Source organism: Eubalaena glacialis, chromosome 2 (genome assembly GCF_028564815.1).
Source record: "Eubalaena glacialis isolate mEubGla1 chromosome 2, mEubGla1.1.hap2.+ XY, whole genome shotgun sequence".
Classification (NCBI taxonomy): domain Eukaryota; kingdom Metazoa; phylum Chordata; class Mammalia; order Artiodactyla; family Balaenidae; genus Eubalaena; species Eubalaena glacialis.
Window position 1 is genome coordinate 158,852,565 of NC_083717.1, and position 20,061 is coordinate 158,872,625.

A 20,061-nucleotide genomic window follows, 5' to 3' on the forward strand; every position below is an offset into this window, starting at 1 on the left:
CACCGAGCTGATCTCCCTGTGCAATGCAGCTGCTTCCCACTAGCTCTCTATTTTACATTTGGTAGTGTATATATGTCAATGCTACTCTCTCACTTCGTCCTATTCCCTTGCTTTTTTTTTTTTTTTTTAACTTTGGGTTTATTTATTTATTTATTTATTTATTTATTTATTTATGGCTGTGTTGGGTCTGTTGTTTCTGTGCGAGGGCTTTCTCTAGTTGCGGCAAGTGGGGGCCACTCTTCCTTGCTTTTTAATGCCATGTGTTTAAAAGCCGGGGTTTATAACCTGAATAGCTATGAGAACCATAAAGGGAAGAAAGTCCAACTTGGCTACTGAACTGAAAAAAAAAAAAAAAAAAGGGCTAGACCTGAACTTTCAGAAGCTCTGTTGTACGTGCGTTCAGCCAGGCTCACGTGGGCTCACAGAGTCAACCCAGGATTGCTGCTAATTCATTCACCCCAGGCAGGTGAGGCCAGGTAAAGACACCACTCCTACTTCACACTTCCCTCGAGACAATGGAAGGAATGACACATACCATTCCCTTCTGGGAATGACACATACCCAGAGAACTTCACTGGGTGGATAGCCATTAGCTCTTGAATTTTTGTGCCCATGAATAAGATGACCTTTTTATTCACTTGCTCATTTTAGTAACAAGATACTATATCACTCTGGGAAGGTAAAAACGATGCTGGTAAATATGTAGATGTCTTTCATGCGTCAGAAAATTAAATCAGTTCATGCCAAAAACCTACTCTTTGAGATCTTTGACTGCAGCGTAATTTTCTATTTGTTTAATTTTTTAAATTATGCATTTTCTATTAGTGATGAGGCAGAAAGCTATACATCTCCCCCTTGTGGTTCCTGTTAGGGTCTGCCTTTCCATGTCCAATTTCTTCCAGTTCCAATCAATCCCAATAAAATGCTGCTAAAATAATCTTCCTAAACCACAGTTCTGTTATTACTCTCCTGCTCAAACTCTCAGTGGCTCCCTGTTACATGCAGAGTAAAATCCAAACTCCTTGCATTTGTCCACCTGGAATTCGTATACTAAAACTCTCTGCTTTTTGAAATCCTACATAGTCTTCAAGCCCCAAATTCCTCTTTCCCAATCCCCCACCTGGAAGTAGTCTTTCCATTTTGTGCTCTTATAACACAATCTGCCAGTAATTATAGGTATTTGTGCTCATTTTATCTCTCAGACTCTATTGTGAAGACTGGAGAGTAGGAAAGGACAAAGTCTTTCTCATCTTTCTGTTGTTCCCACTGTTCCTTGCACAGTGAAGGCACTCAACAAATGTCTATAGAACTGAATAAAACAGATACAGTGGTTAGTAAAATTAAGTCTGCATTAGGCTTTAAAAACAGATGACACAGGACTTCCTTGGTGGCGCAGTGGTTGGGAGTCCGCCTGCCAACGCAGGGGATGCGGGTTTGATCCCTGGTCCGGGAGGATCCCACATGCGGAGCAACTAAGCCCGTGCACCACAACTACTGAGGCTGCGCACCACAACTACTGAAGCCCGTGCACCTAGAGCCCGTGCTCCGCAACAAGAGAAGCCACTGCAATGAGAAGCCTGTGCACCGCAACGAAGAGTAGGCCCTGCTCGCCGCAACTAGAAAAAAACCGCACGCAGCAACGAAGACCCAATGCAGCCAAAAATAAATTAATTAAAATTAAAATTAAATAAAATTGATGGAATAATTTTAAAAAAACAGATGACACATTTAAAAGTGGATCAAGAGAGAACTGCATAGGCCAGCCCCATCCAGTAGCAATATAATTTGTGTAATTTTCAATTTTCTGGTAGCCAGATTAAAGAAAGGAAACAGGTGAAATTAATTTTAATAATATATTTTAGCCCAATTATTTCAACATGTATCAATATAAAAATTACTGATGAAATAGTTTACCTTGTTTATACTAACTCTTCCAAATCTAGTGTGCAGGATGTACTTACAACACATCTCAGTTCAATCTGCCACATTAAAAGTGCTTCATAGCCACACGTGGCTACTGGCTACTGTATTAAAAAGGTGCTGAGCCCAGGGTAGGAACCGAGTCTAGTCCTGGCTGACTACTGAGTAATTTTGTTACCCTAGACAAGACCTTTAACCACTGTTTCCTTGGTTTCCTCATCTAAAAAGGAAGACACATAGAGAGATAGAAACACGTTTCCCATTGCTTTGTCCTCCAGAGGCCTCTGGAATGGTCATTTATTATTAACATTTTGTGTTTTCAGGAGATTCTCTGCAGAACTATAAGTGCCTCTTCCCAAACACTTCATTTATTGCTTATTCCCCTGCCAAGATCTGAACTATCACTCTCACTGCCCTAAGAAATGGTAGGGAAAGGTACCCAAATTGTAATTTCAGCTTTATATACGGAGTAAGCTGAAGCAGCAAAAAACAATTCCCTTTCTTGTGTATTGTGACTTGGCTTTCTGTCAGCCTAGACTCAGGAAGGCGCCTGTTGGAACTTTGCTCGGTCCAAGATCCCTTTCCCCTTCCTGCCATATGGTCCACGGTCCCTTCCTCTCTCTCGGAAGGTTTCTAAAGTCCTACCCTTTGCTGTCGGTTGTAGTTTGGAAGACCAGACCCTGCCCTAACAATAGTTGCTAAGGGGCGGAGACTTGGAATTAGTTCCCAAGACCCAACACTCCAGGGTGAGTACTCTGGACGCATGCGGCGACTTTCTCTGAGCTCTCGCGAGGTTTCCTCTTCCCGGAAGCAGCAGAGGGACTTCCTCGTTAACTGCGTCGCGATGTGTGGGGACTGTGTGGAGAAGGAATATCCCAACCGGGTGAGCGAGTGGGCGTCGAGAACTTCCCTCTCCCTTGGCCCATGGCCGCCCCTGAGGCTTCTCATATCCCCGGCCGGCCTTCTCTGGGAGGCCGGGCGCGGGGCGCACTCAGCCGCTCCGCCCCATCCAGTGACGCGGCAGCTGTATGTAGGCACCTGACAGCGGGGATGGCCTGCAGCCATCGGTTCCTGCTGATCCCCGCCCTGGCGACTGATATCAGCCGTCACCCAATTTCTCTTGAGCTTCAAGGGGAAAACAAGTGAAACCCTACCACCACCAGCAACCCAGTCGACAACAGAGGGACACCCCCATCTCTACCCTGGTCTCATCCTCAAGCTTGATTTGATAACGTTCAGTGCTCTTCCTGAATTCTAGCGCTGGAAGGGACCTCTTAGGTCATCTATTCTAACCCAATTTTGCAGATGAAACTAATGCCTAGAGAGGGGGAACCACTTGGCGAAGTTCACATTCTAGTTTGTGTGAGAGCCAAGACTAGAACTCAGGTTTCCTGGCTGTTACTTTCTTTTAAATCTCTGTTCCTTTCAAGCTCAGGAGATTGAGAAGTTTGTTTACTCTCATTCATTCAAGGTATACTTACTGAACGTTTGTGTGCGTGTAACTAGATTACTTTGCTAGGCCAGAAAGGGATACCCAAGAAGAAATAAAAGGCAGCTTCCGTGCTGCCAAAGAGCTTACATTTTACGGGAGCACGTGATTAACAAAAAATGACTAGTACGGTCCATAAATGCTATTACGGTTTAGAGAAAGGGGAGAGCAATAGGGGACAGCGCTGTTCTCCCAACAGAAAGGTGGACTTCAGTTGGGACTTGAAGGATAGTTGTGACTAGGGTAGAAAAGGAAAGGAGGCGCTGAGGCTGGGGGAAAATAACAAGAACAAGGATTCTCATATTGGTTGGGAGGTAGAAAATCTATATAGTTGGTTCTGTCTCTTAATATTTTGAATAATACTTAGTCTTTTGGGAAGGTTTTATAACAACATGAGCACTCATATGGTACAACCTCTTTGAAAAAGGTCTAGCATTATCAGAAAAAAAAAAAAAAGTTAAAGGTATGCCTGCTGAATGACCCAGCAGTTCCCATTTTAGACAGATAAATGCATGTGCCTAGTGTGTTCCTGGAGACTGGTATAAGAATGTTCATAACAGCATTGTTTGTGGTAGTAGACTGGAAAAATGTGATACAGCCATAGCATGGAACACCATGAGTGAATGAGTAATGAAAGTGAATGGAGCAGTGGCTCTCAACTGGGAGTGATTTTGCCTCCCAAGGGACATTTGACAATATCTGGAGACATTTTTGGTTGTCACACTGGGGTACTACTGATATTTAATAGGTAGAGGCATTATGCTGTACCTTTACGTTTCACATTTCTGTGTTGTGTTCTATTTCATACTTTTTTTTTTTTAAGTTTAAAAAGAGATCTTTGTGAATCCAGTAATGAAAACTGCACATTATAGGCACCATGAGGCAGATGTTTGCCGTGGATAGTGTTAAAGATATTAGGTTGGGGAATTCCCTGGCTCCATGCTTCCACTGCTGGGGGAACAGGTTTGATCCCAGGTCGGGGAACTAAGATCCCACATGCTGCGGTGTGGCCAAAAAAAAAAAAGGATATTAGGTTGGGTTTTTAAGTGTTGAGCTAATCAAAAGACAAAAATTATATTGAGAAGTTTAGGCATTGGGCAACTATCAAAAAAAATTGAATAGGGAAATGATTCTGAAATCTTCTATTTAGGAAAATGAATCTTATGGTTGTATGTTGAGATGATGGGATGGGGGAAAATGTAAAAGGACAGCCCTACAGAGCATTTGGGGAACCAAATGGCAACAGTAGTATAGGCATGAGATAATGAAGACCTCATTTATTGATTGATTGATTGATTGCTGCGTTGGGTTTTCGTTGCTCTGCGGGGACTTTATCTAGTTGCGTCTTCCGTCGAGCGGGGACTACTCTTCCTTGCGGTGTGCGGGCTTCTCATTACGGTGGCTTGTGTTGCGGAGCACGGGCTCTAGGAGCGTGGGCTTCAGTAGTTGCAGCACGCGGGCTCAGTAGCTGTAGCTCGAGGGCTCTAGAGCGCAGGCTCAGTAGTTGTGGCATAGGGGCTTAGTTGCTCCGCGGCATGTGGAATCTTTCCGGACCAGGGCTTGAACCCGTGTCCCCTGCATTGGCAGGCGGATTCTTAACCACTGCACCACCAGGGAAGTACCAGTCCTCATTTCAAAGAAAGAATTAACAGGACTCAACCAATTTAATGTAGGAAGGAAGAAGAGAAGAGCTGTCGATGATCTAAGGGTTCTCAATCTAGGCAGCTGGGAAATTTGGAAGTATTACAGAAATTGGAGCCATCTGGGAGGGAGGGAGAACCAAAATTGGGGGAGCAAATGATCAGATTTTTTTTTTATCATGTTTCATCCGAGGTTGAGAATGTAACATGCCAGGAGTCAAGTGAAAATATAGGATGGCAGTTTGGGTAAGAGATTCAAACAGATGAGTCAGCCAAATAAAGGAGTCAAAATAGAAATAATTTGTTCTCTTAGGAAAAGAATGTAGAGAATCAACCAGAATCAAGAACTGAGCTTCAGGGAATAAATTAATTTAGGAAGTGAAAATAAAAGTATAGGAAGAAGAGTAGAGAAAAGCACTGAGGTGACTGGAAAACCAGGAAAGTACCTGAAGCAGTTTTCTCTGATTTTATTCTGTTCTCAAATAAATAAAGGGCTGTCATAAGGAAGAACTGAGCTTTTCTTTGAAATTTCAGAAGGCAGATTTAGAAATAATTAGTGGGTGGATGTTAGGGGGTTGTAGGCTTTGAATCAGAATAAAGAATTTTCTAACAGATTTTGTTTTTTTTAATAGAATGGGTAACCTTAGAGGAATTGAACTGTCTTCCTGTTGTTCTGTAGAGACTAAATGACTACTTGAAATCTCAAGGATCCTTCCAACTCTGGGATTTTTTTAAGTCATGAGATATTTTTAAGGGCGGTAAGAGCAGAAGCCACTCTGCTTGAGCCTAGCGAAGGAAAAGGTACTCAGGTGGTGGTAGCAAGTATAGTTCACTCATTCAGAAAGTTTGGCAGAGGAAAATAATGGATTAGCATGTTGGGTAGGTCTAAATGCAGAATGAGGAGGTAATAAATGTTTGATTATTTATCTTTGGTTTCATAAAATTTCTGGAGTTTTGTGGTGGATGTTTTCCACAGGCTAGAAAATTTCTAACAGAGCTCTGGCCCACTTGCTTGTAAAATTATGCCAAGAACTTGAACTCAAGCATGAATCAGATTGGAAATGAACCATAATAATTTTCTGAACTCAAATTTTTTTACTCGATGGTGAACCAAACTATTTTTTTTCATTCAGAAAAGCATTTAGCAAACCAGTTGGAACTAGAACTCTACTGCATTTTCTAAAATAACTGATCAGGCCCAAAATTGTAATAAAACATTTCCACATCAAACTGGAAATGAAGCCTATATTTCATATAGTTCAAGTTTCAGCTCTAAAATTCTTAGTAATTCAGCAGCAATACAGAAATGTAGCTTAAATTTAGGTTAATCAGAAGGAAGTAATGAGTGTAAATTAGTTATATGTTTAAATTAGAAGTTATGTTTTATATACCTCACTTAAAATTAAACTATAAAAGTTCACGTACTCAAATTGTTGCTTAGCATTAAACCATATTTAATTAAATGCTGAGTGTGATATATAATTGGTAAAACAATTGTATGGAAATGGATGCTTTAAAATGATGCATTTTAAAATGCCTATATTAAAAAAAAACAATCTGGAATCAATAACCTAACTTTCCACTTTAAGACAGTGAAAAAAACAAGAGCAGACTAAACCCAAAGCAAGCAGAAGAAAGGAAATAATAAAGACTAGAGTAGAAATTATGAACTAAGAAATAGAAAAACAATAGAGAAAATCAGCAAAACTAGAATTTGGTTCTTTAAAAACTGTATTTTCTATTTTCAATTTTAAGTACTCCCTGACAAAACGTATGCATTGTTAAGTTATACCATCTGAAATAATAGTTTTTTGGAAGAAGCAAATTGGCCCAATCATTGTCAGTATAGTTGCAGATTTCTCAAATTTATAAGAGTTTATCATAATATACTTTCATACTAATTATCATCATAGTATTCAACTATTCTTTTTTTTTTTTAATAAATTTATTTATTTATTTTTGGCTGCGTTGGATCTTCGTTGCTGTGCGCGGGCTTTCTCTAGTTGCAGCGAGCGGGGGCTACTCTTCGTTGTGGTGCGCAGGCTTCTCATTGCGGTGACTTCTCGTTGTGGAGAACGGGCTCTAGGCACGCAGGCTTCAGTAGTTGTGGCTCACGGGCTCTAGAGTGCAGGCTCAGTAGTTGTGGCTCACGGGCTTAGTTGCTCCACGGCATGTGGGATCTTCCCGGACCAGGGCTCGAACCCGTGTCCCCTGCATTGTCAGGCGGATTCTTAACCACTGAACCACCAAGGAAGTCCCTCAACCATTTCTTCTTGCACATTTGTATACCTTTATAGATCCTCAACCAGGATTTAGCTGAATCACATTTTCTAAGGATATTTAATGTTTGCCTTTTTTCCTGTCTTCTCGAAACTGTTATAGTTTACTGTTATTACTGTGGAATTGATTTAGATTTTATTCTTCTTTTTCCTCCCATTGTGAGAGCCTCAAAAGCTTCTCTGAATATTGTATGCTTTAATTTACTTTCCCAAATTTGGACATTAATAATCTTGTTTCATCTAATAAAAGAATCATGCCTCACTGATGAAGGTTATCCTCACTTTCAAATGACTAAGTCCCTTAGAGAAAGCCCCATCAGTTTCTTATTTACTGTACTTGCATTTGCCATTTCAAGAATTTATTTCCCTACCTCACAACTGATAACATAGATCCCTTTTCTCTTCCCTCAGTGTTTAGAGTTTACATTCTGCCTGCTTATATGGTCAGATTACAGAGGTTAGAGCATATTGTATAAGGTGCCTGTGTTTATGTGTGCAGTTCTGTTGAGAGTTCTGCTTATTTGAAAATGGTATTTAGATCTTTATTCTTTTAAGACTTTTTTAAAAATTACTTAATACCTTGGAGTCTTTGGCAGTCAGCTTTTATAGATTCGAGGCAGTCCCAGTTCAAACCCCAGCAGGAGGGGCTTCCCTGGTGGCACAGTGGTTAAGAATCCTCCTGGCAATGGAGGGGACACAGGTTCAAGCCCTGGTCCGGGGAGATCCCACATGCCACAGAGCAACTAAGCCCGTGCGCCACAACTACTGAGCCTGTGCTCTAGAGCCTGTGAGCCACAACTACTGAGCCTGCGTGCCTAGAGCCCGTGCTCCGCAACAAGAGAAGTCACCGCAATGAAAAGCCCGCGCGCCACAACGAAGAGTAACCCACGCGCAGCAACGAAGACCCAGTGCAGCCAAAAATAGACAAATAAATAAATTAAAAAAAAACAAAAAACAAACCCAGCAGGCTTTTTTGTAAAAGTTTATAAGCTGATTCTAAAATTTATATGGAAATGAAAAGAACCTAGACTAGCCAAATTATAGGACGTAAACTACCTAATTTAAAAACTACTATAAAGCTACAAAAATGAAAAGAGTGGGAGATTAGTGCAAAAGATAGACATATAAATCAAGGGAAGAGAATAGTCAAAAGTAGACCCACATATATAGGATGATTTGAGTTTTCCACGAAGTTGCCAATGTAATGCAGTGGGGAAAGGATAGTCTTTTCAACAAATGTTGATGGAACAACTGGATATTCATATAGAAATAAATGAAACTTGGTCCTTACCTCAGACCATATATAAAAGTTATTTCAAAATGGATCATAAACCTAAACCTACCAGCTAAAACTATAAAATTTCTAGAAGAAAACAAAGAAAATCTTTGCAACCTTGGGGTAGGCAAGATGTTTTAGAAGAAAAGCACAAACAATGAAAGAAATTTAATAAACTGGACTTCATAAAAATCAAAACTGTTTGCTCTTCAAGAGACACCATTTAAAAAATGGCAAACCAAAGACAGAAATATTTGTAATACATGTATCTGACAAAGGGTTTGTACCTAAGATACATAAAGAACTTTTATAACTCAATAAGAGGATAAACAATTTAACTTTTCAAAAAATGGGCAAAAGACTTGAATAGATATTTCACAAAATAAGATATATTAATAAGCACCATGAAAAGATGCTCAACATCACTAGTCATCAGGGAAATATAATTAAAACTACAATGAGACAACACTTTACATCATTAGAATGGCTAAAATAAAAAAGACATAATACCTAGTGTTGATGAGATTGTGGGAAATCTGGAACTCACACATTGCTGGTGGGAATAGAAAATGGAAACTAATTGGCAGTTTCTTATAAAGTTTATATATATATACCATATTTTTACTGTATGACTCAGCAATTCCACTTCTAGATATTTACTCAAGAGAAAGGCATATGTCTACACAAGACTTATACACGAATCTTTATAGCTACTTTATTCATAACAACCAAAAACTGGGAAGAACCCAAATGTCTTATCAACAGATAGATCCATGCAATGGGATACTACTTGGCATTAAAAAAGCAATGAACTACCAATACATACAACAACATAGATAATTAACATGGACATCATTTTAGGCAAAAGAAGCTGGGTGTAAAAGAGTATACTGTATGATTCTATTTATGTAAAACTTTAGAACAGGCAAAACTAATCTCTGGAGATAGAAATCAGGTCAGTGGGTGCCTGAGGTGAGATAGGGGTTGGAGATAGACTGCAAAGCAGGAAGGAGTTCCTGGGAAGACAGAAATTTTTGTATCTTGATTGGGGTAGTGATTACATTGGTATATACATTTGTTAAAATTCTTTCATGTATACCCTTACAATGTGTGGATTTTATTGTATGTAAATTATACCTCAGTAAAGTTTATTTTTTAAAAAAATCAAAGCACTTGTTCTTAATAGCTGGAAATTTATACTTTAATCCCAAGGCTTTTTTTCCCCTTTAGTAGTTATGTTGATGTGCCTATGTTTTAGTATCTCCAAAGTGCATAGTTAATTTGATTTCCCCCCACCAGAGTTAACCTCTTAATACATAGCACTACGAAGGCACTTAGTTAATGGTGGTGCTGGGAATCCAGGAAGGCTTCACTGTGGCATTGGTTAAGACGGGTCTTTACTCCCTCATACTTCATAAGCTCCTTGAAGGTAGAAACGTATGTGACTCATCCTGGAGTCCTCGGAATCCTCCGCCATGCTTTGCACAGTATCAGGCACATAGCTGCATTGGAGAAATGCGTTAGTTTGAATGGTTTTTAGTCACATTAACTATTAAAAATACCTCAGTTTTTTTGTTGGTCAGAAATGAGGTTGAACTACTATCAAAAAAAATAACCCAATTAAAAAATTGGTAGAGGACCTGAATAGGCATTTTTCCAAAGAAGACGTGGCCAACAGGCACATGAAAAGATGCTCAACATCACTAGTCATCAGGGAAATGCAAATCAAAACCACGAGAGATCGCATCACACCTGTTAGAATGGCTATTATCAAAAAGACAACAAATAATAAGTGTTGGTGGGACTTCCCTGGCGGTCCAGTGGTTAAGACTCCATGCTTCCACTGCAGGGGGCATGGGTTCAATCCCTGGTCGGGGAACTAAGATCCCACATGCCGTGTGGTGCGGCCAATAAATTAATTAATTAAATTAAATGCAAGTCTGGCTGATAGGAGCATGGTGGAAGCCCAGATGTGACCCATGCCACTTAAAAAATAAAGTGTTGGCCAGGATGTGAAGAAAAGGAAACCGCAGTACACTGTTGGTGAGAATGTAAATTGGTACAGCCACTATGTAAAACAGTGTGGAGGTTCCTCACTACAATATGATCCGGCAGGTCCACTCCTGGGTATATATCCGAAGAAAATGAAAACACTAATTCAAAAAGATATATGCACCCCAGTATTCATAGCAGCATTATTTACAATAACCAAGATGTGAAAGCAACCTAAGTGTCCATCACAGATGAATGGATAAAGAAGATGTAGTATATATATACAATATATATTGCTCATCCATAAAAAAGAATGAAATTTTGCCATTTGCGACAACATGGATGGACCTGGAGAGTACTATGCTTAGCAAAATAAGTCCGAGAAGGACAGATACTGTATGTTTTCACTTATATGTGGAATCTAAAAAATCAAGCAGGGGCTTCCCTGGTGGCCCAGTGGGTAAGACTCCGCACTGCCAATACAGGGGGCCCGGGCTCCATCCCTGGTTGACGATCCCACATGCATGCCGCAACTAAGAGTCCGCATGCTGCTGCTGAGAAGCCCACATGCCACAACTAAAGATCCCACATGCTGCAACACAGATCCCATGTGCCTCAACTAAGACCCGGTGCAACCAAAATAAATTAATAACTATTTAAATAAATAAATAAATATTAAAATAGATAAATATATTTGTTCTATTGAAATAATCTAAAAATAAATAAATAAATTTGTTTATTCAAACGAATGAACAAAACAAAACAGAAACAAACTCACAGATTCATGGAACAAACTAGTGGTTACCAGAGGGGTGAGGGGTGGGAGGATGTAAAGGAGATTAAGAGGTACAAACTACTAGGTATAAAATGAATAAGTTACAAAGATGTAATGTACAGCAGAAGGAATATAACCCATATTATATAATAACTTTATATGGAGTGTAATCTATAAAAATATTGAATCAGTATGTTGCATGCCTGAAACTAATTATACTATTTTAAGTCAACTATACTTTAATTTAAAAAAAAGAAATAACATTCTGTAATAACCTAAATGGGAAAAGAACTTGAAAAAGAATAGATACATGTATAACTGAATCACTTTGCTGTACACCTGAAACTAACACAACATTGTTAATCAACTATACGCCAATATAAAATAAAAATTTTTTTAAAAATGAGTAGACCTAGGTAGTTTATGAAGTGACTTTAAGTTATGAACAATTATTAGTAAGCCTTTAGCAAAGACCTCCCTTGAGCCAGGAGCATATGTTGTTTACAGTTTCTTAATGACAAGTAAAACCCTTTCTCTTTTAAATGCCACGGTGTCAATCTGATGAATTGCAGAACTTACCTTTTCTGCCTGAATCACACATATCCTAGGGACTGACATCTATAGAGCTGAGAGTTTATTTCTCTTTGTTTATTTTGTGGTATTTTTAAGGCTTGAAAAAATGCTGTTTCAACAGTCAACTGAGCATCACAGTGGATAAGATCATTTTTATCATTGGCTCAGTGTTTCCATTTTGATTGAATTTTCATTCTAGCTTTATAATATGATACCTCATTTAATAGTGTTGGCTATTAGATTTTTCTGATTTTTCCTTTTCACATGTTATATTAAGACTTCATTAAGTTGTTAGTAAATATCCATTTGCATTTAGTCCTCTTAAACACAGTTGCAGTCCTAAGCTCTAACACTTCTTCAGTTTTATTTACTATAAATAATACTTCTAGAGGAAAGCTAGTAATTTCAAAAATTACTTGGTGTACACTTCAAGCAAGTAAATCCTGGCCATGTTTTTTGCCTTTAGAGACTTTAAGTCTATTAATCATTTTCACCAAGGATTTTGAAATATAAGAAAATTAAAATCCCCTCAAAAAAGAAAATTAAATTCCTGTTTTTCTTATTTTAGGGTAACATCTGCCTGGAGAATGGATCTTTCTTGCTGAACTTTATAGGCTGTGCAGTGTGCAGTAAGCGGGATTTTATGCTGATCACAAACAAATCTTTGAAAGAGGAAGATGGAGAAGAAATAGTTACCTATGATCGTAAGTAGACTTTTTTTCCATCTGAGTCCGTTAGCAGGTATCAGCTTTTGGGAGTTAGGTTGCGCAGTCTTATGAGGCCTATTTCACTATCATATTGCAACACAAAATCACTAGTTAGTTTTTTAAGAGGAAAATGTTGGTAACATCTCATTTATGTAGCATCATCAGATATTCCACATAAATGACTTTTGCAGATAACTGAAGCTTATGATTCAGGCACCAATTTTCTTTTGTTTATCTTTAAAGACTGTGTCTTCTGAAACAAGATACAGGGACTTTTTTTTTTTAACTTAGGGTCATCCATGTGAATTTTCACTTTCTACTATAATATAATACAGTGATGCGCTCCAACAGCTATTAAAGTGTTTAGGGCTGTTTGCCCTTACACTAAATGGCTCTGGGATGCTATGGTTTTTTTAGTCTTGTTTCTGCTTTTATAGCTTTTGTCTCTTTTGTTACTGTCAGTTTATAGTTTCTTTCTTTTGCTACTGTAAGTATGCTACTTTCATATGCTATTCCTCATCCTTGATACTGGGAAATCAAATAAATAACTATAATAAAAATAAATAAGTTCTGAGGTTGGCATTAAGAATCTCTACAAGTAAATTAAGTATATGTGCACTTTCATGCCCAGATATTATGGCAACTATTTAAATTGTTCACATTTCCTTTTTGCTTGTCTCCTGATTTTTTGGTATGTTCTGACTATATGAGGATTAAATGTGCAAATAATGATATTTTGAAAGAAAGGTGCAAAAGACACTAAGCCTTTAGAATAGAGTCAGACTATGGAAAAATGTTCTAAATTAGAAGAATCTTTTTCTTTCTTTGTAGCATGTACCCCTTTAAACTCTATTTTTTTTCCAGGTAATAGAGGATAGTGGTCAAAAGCAAGGGCTCTGGAGCGAAAAAGCTTGGGTTTGAATTCTGGTTCCAACACTTCCTAGCTCAGCTGTGGTCTTCCTAGTTCTTATCCATAGTGTGCCTTTGTTTCCTTATCCCTATGAACATGATAACAATAGTATCTACCTCACTGGGTTTTTGAGAAGATTAAGTGAAAAACAGATACAAAGTATTTAAAACAGTATCTGGCACACATTAAGCACTCAATGTATCATAGTTATTATTACTATATTGTTTTTACTAGAGCCTTTTGTTACTGCTAAATTCACTTTAAAGTCTAGTGTTAGCTTTTTGTTTATGATTGGTTAGTAGCACAATTTCTATCATTCCTGAGAATAAAAGCTCCTACATAGTTAGACAGGTCCAGCTAGTTTCAAAAACACACTTACATATCCGTTAATTGATTACCTTAGAGAGCTTTCAATAGGAATGAATATATGCACATTAAATCTCTGAGTGCAGGCTCTTAATTATATAGTGTTGCTGTGTGACGGAGTCTGGATTTTTTATCAAGGTAGATATTATAATGGGTTTCCTGCTATGTTCAATATGACAGAGTTAAGATTCTTTCAAAGCAATACCATGCTAAGACTAGAAATTTTACTCTCTTAGGACACCTTCTAAGACTTAATTAAGTCTCTCTCTGTTTCAGCAGATCTTTGTAAGAATTGTCATCATGTAATAGCCAGGCATGAGTATACGTTCAGTATCATGGATGAATTTCAGGTAAATGTATAAATGTGGGTATGTTATTGCGGGGGAGGGGAACAATAAGAGTACCCTTGAAAAATCTAGGTATAGTCTTCATAAATGAAGTACTAGTGAATCTTAGAGGAGACCCTCTCTTCCACTTGTGTAAGTTGAGAGACACTTCAGATGTGGGTGGATCTGTTCAAATCTGTCTTCACAACAGTCACAAAGCAAAACACATGCCTTACAAATGATATCTCAGTCCTGTCATTTTGCTTATAAAGAACAGCACATTATGGCTTCATATGAGGTTACTATTGTGCCTCTTTTTTCTCTACCCAGTTACATGATTGCACAATTCTTGGCTTTAAGTGTTGGCCTGCCCACTGCCACCATACTTGCTGAGCATGGAAATCATGCTAACGAAATTATCTTTGTTTCCCTTATAGGCATGTAGAGTCCAGCAACTCTGTAGTCTCAATTGCAATATTTTAATATTATTTGATAAGTAAAATGACAAGATAGGTGTATCATGGTTGGAAGAGAGAAGCTGAATCATATAAGGATAGAGAATAAGGATGTAGTATAAGGATTAGTCCTTATACAATTGTGAGAGCATGTGAAGAATTCTACAGAATTCTACAGGCTGGTGTAGGCCTGAAGTTGCTGAAGATTCACAGGTCTAATGGTCAGGAAGAAAAGCTGGACAGTGAGGGAGAGCCAAGGACAAACTGGAAAGCATGAGGACACACTTACCTGTATCTGTCCCTCACTGCCTCCGCTTTCAAGCCCTCAGATTGAGTTACTTATTTAGTGTGAACTACATGTTCATCCAGAGGACATAAATGTGAGGTAAGAGTTTTAACAGGCAAGGGAATTTTTTTTAATCCTTTAAATTTGGGTGGTACTATATAATTAGGGGGAAAAAATCTTCTACAGCAGAATCTTATAAAATAGTATAACCACTTTCATTCATTCTTATTTCAGTGTGGAAGAAGGCACTTAGTCACCTGTCAGAATCTGGTCTAATATCTTGTGGTCCATCTTAACATCCTGACCACGTCTCCCCAGGATCCAAAAATTATGCCTCAAAGATACTTATATGATAGATGTCACTTAGGGCAAAATCGAGATCTCAGTGAATGAATAGTGGCCGAATAGGGGAATGAACATGTCGGGGGCTTAAAGAAGCAGCTCTGTCCATTCACGGGAGGAAAAGAGTGCTTATAGCTATTTTGCAGCGGTTCCTGAAGCTCCTGTGAGCTTTTTAGAGTCTGTAAGTGGATATTGAGATTGCCTGTTTATACCCTAATTGAACCATTGTGTGTCACTGCCATGAGACCAAAGTCTAGCTGATTTTCCTTTATGACTGAGCACAGCCATTTTCAAAGCTCCCCAGAAGTTCCTTTGGGGTAGAAAGAAGGTAAAGGAAGATGGCTATAGTCACAACCCCTAGATAGTGTGGAATTCTCTTGGAAAAAACTCTTAAACTAGACTCTCCACCGCCAGTCCTTTCTCTCCCAACATCCACTCCCCCCCTCCCCCATATTCTATATTCTGCCACCAGCATATTTTTCTTAAAATAATGCTTTCAGACTACCTCATTGGCCTTTCCGTAGCTCACCTTCAGCTGCAGTATAATATCCAAGCTCCCCATCCCAAGGTTCTTACTGGGCTGGCCAGCCTCCCTTTCCCTCATTTCTCACTACTCTCCTTTTGCACACCATTCATAGCATTGCCCGAACTTTAGACTCTCTTCCTTCCCTCCTGTAGTAGAGATTTTTATTTCCTCCTCTTTATGGCTACCCCCACTGCATTTCCTCAGGAATCTCATGTTATCTTCTCTCTTCCTAGCATCCTCTTTTCTCCGTGAGATTTAAAGCATTTTTACGTTAAATATATTTAGTTCTTCTTTATTTGTTAAAAATAAAATCCTTTTGTTTCACTCAGCTCCCTCTTTGATTCATCCTCTGATCATCTCTCCTTTTGCTTCTTTACTTGAATAGCTCTTTACCCTATTTTCCTTATTTCCCTGTGCTCCTCCTAACAACCTACAAACTGGTTTTCATTTTCACTTTACTAAAACTGTTCTCTCATAGATTTCCTATAAGGTGGCCAAATCCTGTGACCTTGCCTCAGTTCTTATCTCTCTTAACATCTCTTCTGGATCTGGTTTTGATAACCATTGTCTTTTTGAAGCATTTCTTCCCCTGGGGTCCATAGATCTAGACTTTTTTCTTTCTTTTTAAATCATTTTGACTGTTCCTTTGCTTACTCTCTGGTTTCCTCTCCTGTTTCTCCCTAACTGTCTCCCTAAAGTTTCTCCTAACTTTTCCCCTGAGCTTTGGTCTCTGGTCTAGGAACCTTCTCTGTACTCCCTCAGACGTTGAGCACACGCACCCTCAGTGTCTGATGAACCGTATCAGATATCTCCCGGATCTCCTTCTTTAACCCTAACGCCCTCCCTGCCCTCCTTTCTTCCTTAGTTTCTCTTGCTTTTGTCTGTCTCCACTGCCACCCCCTGTGTCAGGGACCATACTGCTGAAACCTGAATTACTGCAGCAGTCCCCACAGTATAGTGGTGCGCACCGCCCTCAAATTAATCTTCTGGAAACACATCATCCTGTCACTCCTCTGCTACTCCATACGCGATGTGCTTGCTCTATTCCATATCACTGTCTTTATTCGTGCTTTTTCCTTGACTTAACGTGTCCCTTTCGCTACCTTCAAGCCAACTAAATCTTACCTCTTTCAAGCTGAACTTAAATTCTGTCTCCTTCTTATTCTTAATAGTTCAGCCCATACTACTTTCTCCCTTTTCTGAGCTCTTCTTGTACCCACAGCAGGCCCCGACTCCTGTGACTGGCCAGCTGGTAACTTCCATCTTAGTCTGATGACCCCAAGAACTCTTCATGCTCAGCTGCTGTGACTTACTTTCCTCAGCCCCACCCCACTCCAGCCCCCATCTTATTCCGGCAGCCGTTCAGGTTCAAGATGGGATTCCCACCATTGGTAATATTTTGTTTTGTTTTAAATGTCTTATGGGAAATTTAAACATAATCAAAAGTAGGCAGAATAGTGTATTCATCTCCAGTACCCAGCTTCAGTTTGCTTTATTTGTACCTCACTATTTCCACATCTCCCCACAGGGTTACTTTGAAGCAAATCCCAAGCATATTACTACTTCTGTAAATATTTCAATATGAATCTCTAAAAGATAAGGATTCTGTTTTTAAACAAATTCATTTTTAACAAAACCATTGTTAAACAAAGTAAGATTTTCTGATGGCAAGAGTAGAGGGAAAATAGAGACATAAGTACAGAGTTTAAACAGAAAATAAATTATAAATGATTACAGGTATCTGGTATTTTTTATATCACCCTAAAATCCATTAAAAGGACTATATATTTGCCTCAGGAAACAAGAGGGAAACTGTGAGACTGCTCTCTGTTCCTCTGTGGACCAGGGAAGGAGAGGACTAAGGGTCAGAATTAACAGATAATAATAGAGGGAAAAGGCCCATGGGTCCCTCAGCATAAAACAAGGATCTGATCTTGCCCAAAGGTGATTCCACCCACTCCACCTTTCCTTCCAACTCTCTACCCTCAGGCTTTGCCCAGGTGGAGCCTTTGAAGGTCTCCATGAACGACTGGGGGGAATTCTGATTCTCCTAACTTGGCCAGTTTGGGTGAAGGGTGTCCTGATCCAACCATATTCCTGGCATCCCAAGTGAGAATGTGTTCCTGGCATCCCAAGAGAGAATTCTAGACATATTTTCCCACAGAAGCACTGCTATATGTGGTTAGATTCTATAGCACGTGTGCAGTATAAATTTAAAAGACTCCCTGGATTTCCCTGGGAACCTAACTGCCATGTGCAACGTTACTTCTGTGGGAAACTGCTTCTGAATTCCAAATAATTGACCTACAATGAAATTTGGATTCCAGACTGCCTATAAATTAAAGATTACAGGTGTAATCAGTCTTACTGATTTAACAGCCTTTCCAGATTATACCATGTATTAGGTTTTTCCTTTCTCCCAAGTTAGACTGTAAGTTTTGCAAGGTCAGACTTTGTCCTTGCCTTCTCTCATGTCTACCGGTGCACCTGGCACATTGCAGAGCCTTTAGGCACTTAATAAAAACTTGTCAATGGATAGATTGGTTGAAAACTCAAATAGTTGTCTAGCTTCACACATTTTCCCATTTTGACTTTATTACTTTTTTCTTCATTTCCAGTGAGAGGTTGACATCCTACTAGTAATGTCTGGTAGGTGAAAGTAGGATTTGAAAGCAGTAAAACCTTGGAGAGAGTAGATTTTAATTTTGTTTTTGATTTGTGAGACTCATATTTGTTTGCTGAGCTCTAGCCTGTGTTTCTACTGTGTGTGTAGAATAGACTTTAAAATTAAAAGTGGTCTTTAAGAAAGTCGTTCCACTCCTACAACTAGGTCTCCCTGCTGAACTCTCTAGTAGGAAATGGAAAGGCAGTTGCCTGGTTCTGAGTCTTTGTACTGTAGTCACTGTTTATCTCCATGACCCTCTCTCTAGTGAGAGACCCATGAAACACAAACTGCCTTGACTGATCAATTTCCAGGCAGCCAACAATCTCAAAGTCAGATGTGGAAATACTAATAAATTTAGTATAGATGCTTGTTTTCCTAAAGAAGATAAAAAGTTTTAGAGTAAAAGTTTTGAAAGAAATATGTTTCTGTAGCTTATGACCATATTAAATATTCTAGAAAGGAACAGCTATAAGAACAGGACTTTGCCCTAAGGATTTTTGCCTAAAACAAAATAACTTCTGTCACCAGTCTGGACATTTGTTAAACCCAAGAAACAAAAAACTCCTTAAATAGATCAAATTCTAGACAACTAGCTATCTAAATATGAGACATGACATACTAATGGATTTAACATAATTGTTTATTTTTTCTGGGGTAGATAAAAATAGCTTTTTGGGTTTGGAAATTTTTTTCCTTTTTTGTTGTTTTAAAAATCATTTCTGTTGCTTATTAGTGTTGAATATTCTAGAAGGGAACAGCTCTAAGAACAGGAATTTGTCCTCAGGGGCCCACACTCAAATTGCTTCATTACTTTAAATAGCAGCACTAAGTAAGCCCAGTATGTGTGTTTTCTAAGTCCAGGAAATAGCCATGCATTTCCAAGATGACATTCTTGTATACATAGTAAATAGAGCGTCAGCATGTATTCAATTTATATAAACAAAAGGCTCTGGGATACACAGACTAAACCTAAGATATTGCTTATAGGTGTTGAAGAAATTGATCTAATGTACAGACACCATATCCATGACAATTTACAGAGAACAGTTTTACCAGAGAAAGTTATGAAGCATCTTTCTCCCAGTTCCTCAAGGTAATTGTGCACTTTATCTTGTTCTAGGAGTATACCATGCTGTGTCTGTTATGTGGTAAAGCTGAAGATACCATCAGTATTCTCCCTGACGACCCCCGACAAATGACTCTGTTATTCTAAGGATCCTTCTGCAGCTCTGTAATCACAATGTTGTGTTGGTTTACAATACAGCAAGCCTGATGGTTTGTCTGACTTAGTTTATAATGGAAGTTATTTGCATAACTTAGTTTATAATGGAAGTTATTTGCATATTATTTTTTTTTGCTTAGGCTTACCTATTCTCTGAAAGAAAAAGTGGGACTTCCCTGGCGGTCCAGCGGTTAGGACTCGGTTCTTTCACTGCCATGGCCCGGGTTCAACCCCTGGTCCGGAAACTAAGATCCCATAAATCGAGTGGCACGGCCAAAAAAAAAAAAAAGTAAGAAAGAAAAAGTAATTTAG

At 38.8% G+C, this 20,061-nt stretch overlaps 1 protein-coding gene across 3 annotated transcripts; it reads left to right on the forward strand.

Moving 5' to 3' along the window:
• Positions 1 to 2,699: 2,699 nt before the first annotated feature.
• On the forward strand, positions 2,700 to 19,859 carry CHURC1 (churchill domain containing 1). Of its 3 annotated transcripts, none has more exons than XM_061180916.1 (4): positions 2,700 to 2,803; positions 12,513 to 12,648; positions 14,204 to 14,277; positions 19,648 to 19,859. In XM_061180916.1, exons 1-4 carry the CDS (start codon positions 2,765 to 2,767, stop codon positions 19,738 to 19,740), a joined length of 342 nt encoding a protein of 113 aa, XP_061036899.1. In that variant the 5' UTR covers positions 2,700 to 2,764; the 3' UTR covers positions 19,741 to 19,859. The 3 variants fall into 3 exon arrangements, with proteins under 3 accessions (XP_061036899.1, XP_061036900.1, XP_061036901.1); XM_061180917.1 differs by having other exon boundaries at positions 14,207 to 14,277; XM_061180918.1 differs by lacking the exon at positions 19,648 to 19,859 and adding an exon at positions 17,088 to 17,297.
• Positions 19,860 to 20,061: the final 202 nt, after the last annotated feature.

Coding starts and splice junctions, on each gene's coding strand:
- CHURC1 (XM_061180916.1), top strand. CDS start 2,765: ATGTGTGGGGACTGTGTGGAGAAGGAATATCCCAACCGG. Junction 2,804..12,512: donor AGAAGGAATATCCCAACCGG/GTGAGCGAGTGG, acceptor TTCTTATTTTAG/GGTAACATCTGCCTGGAGAA. Junction 14,278..19,647: donor GTATCATGGATGAATTTCAG/GTAAATGTATAA, acceptor ATCTTGTTCTAG/GAGTATACCATGCTGTGTCT.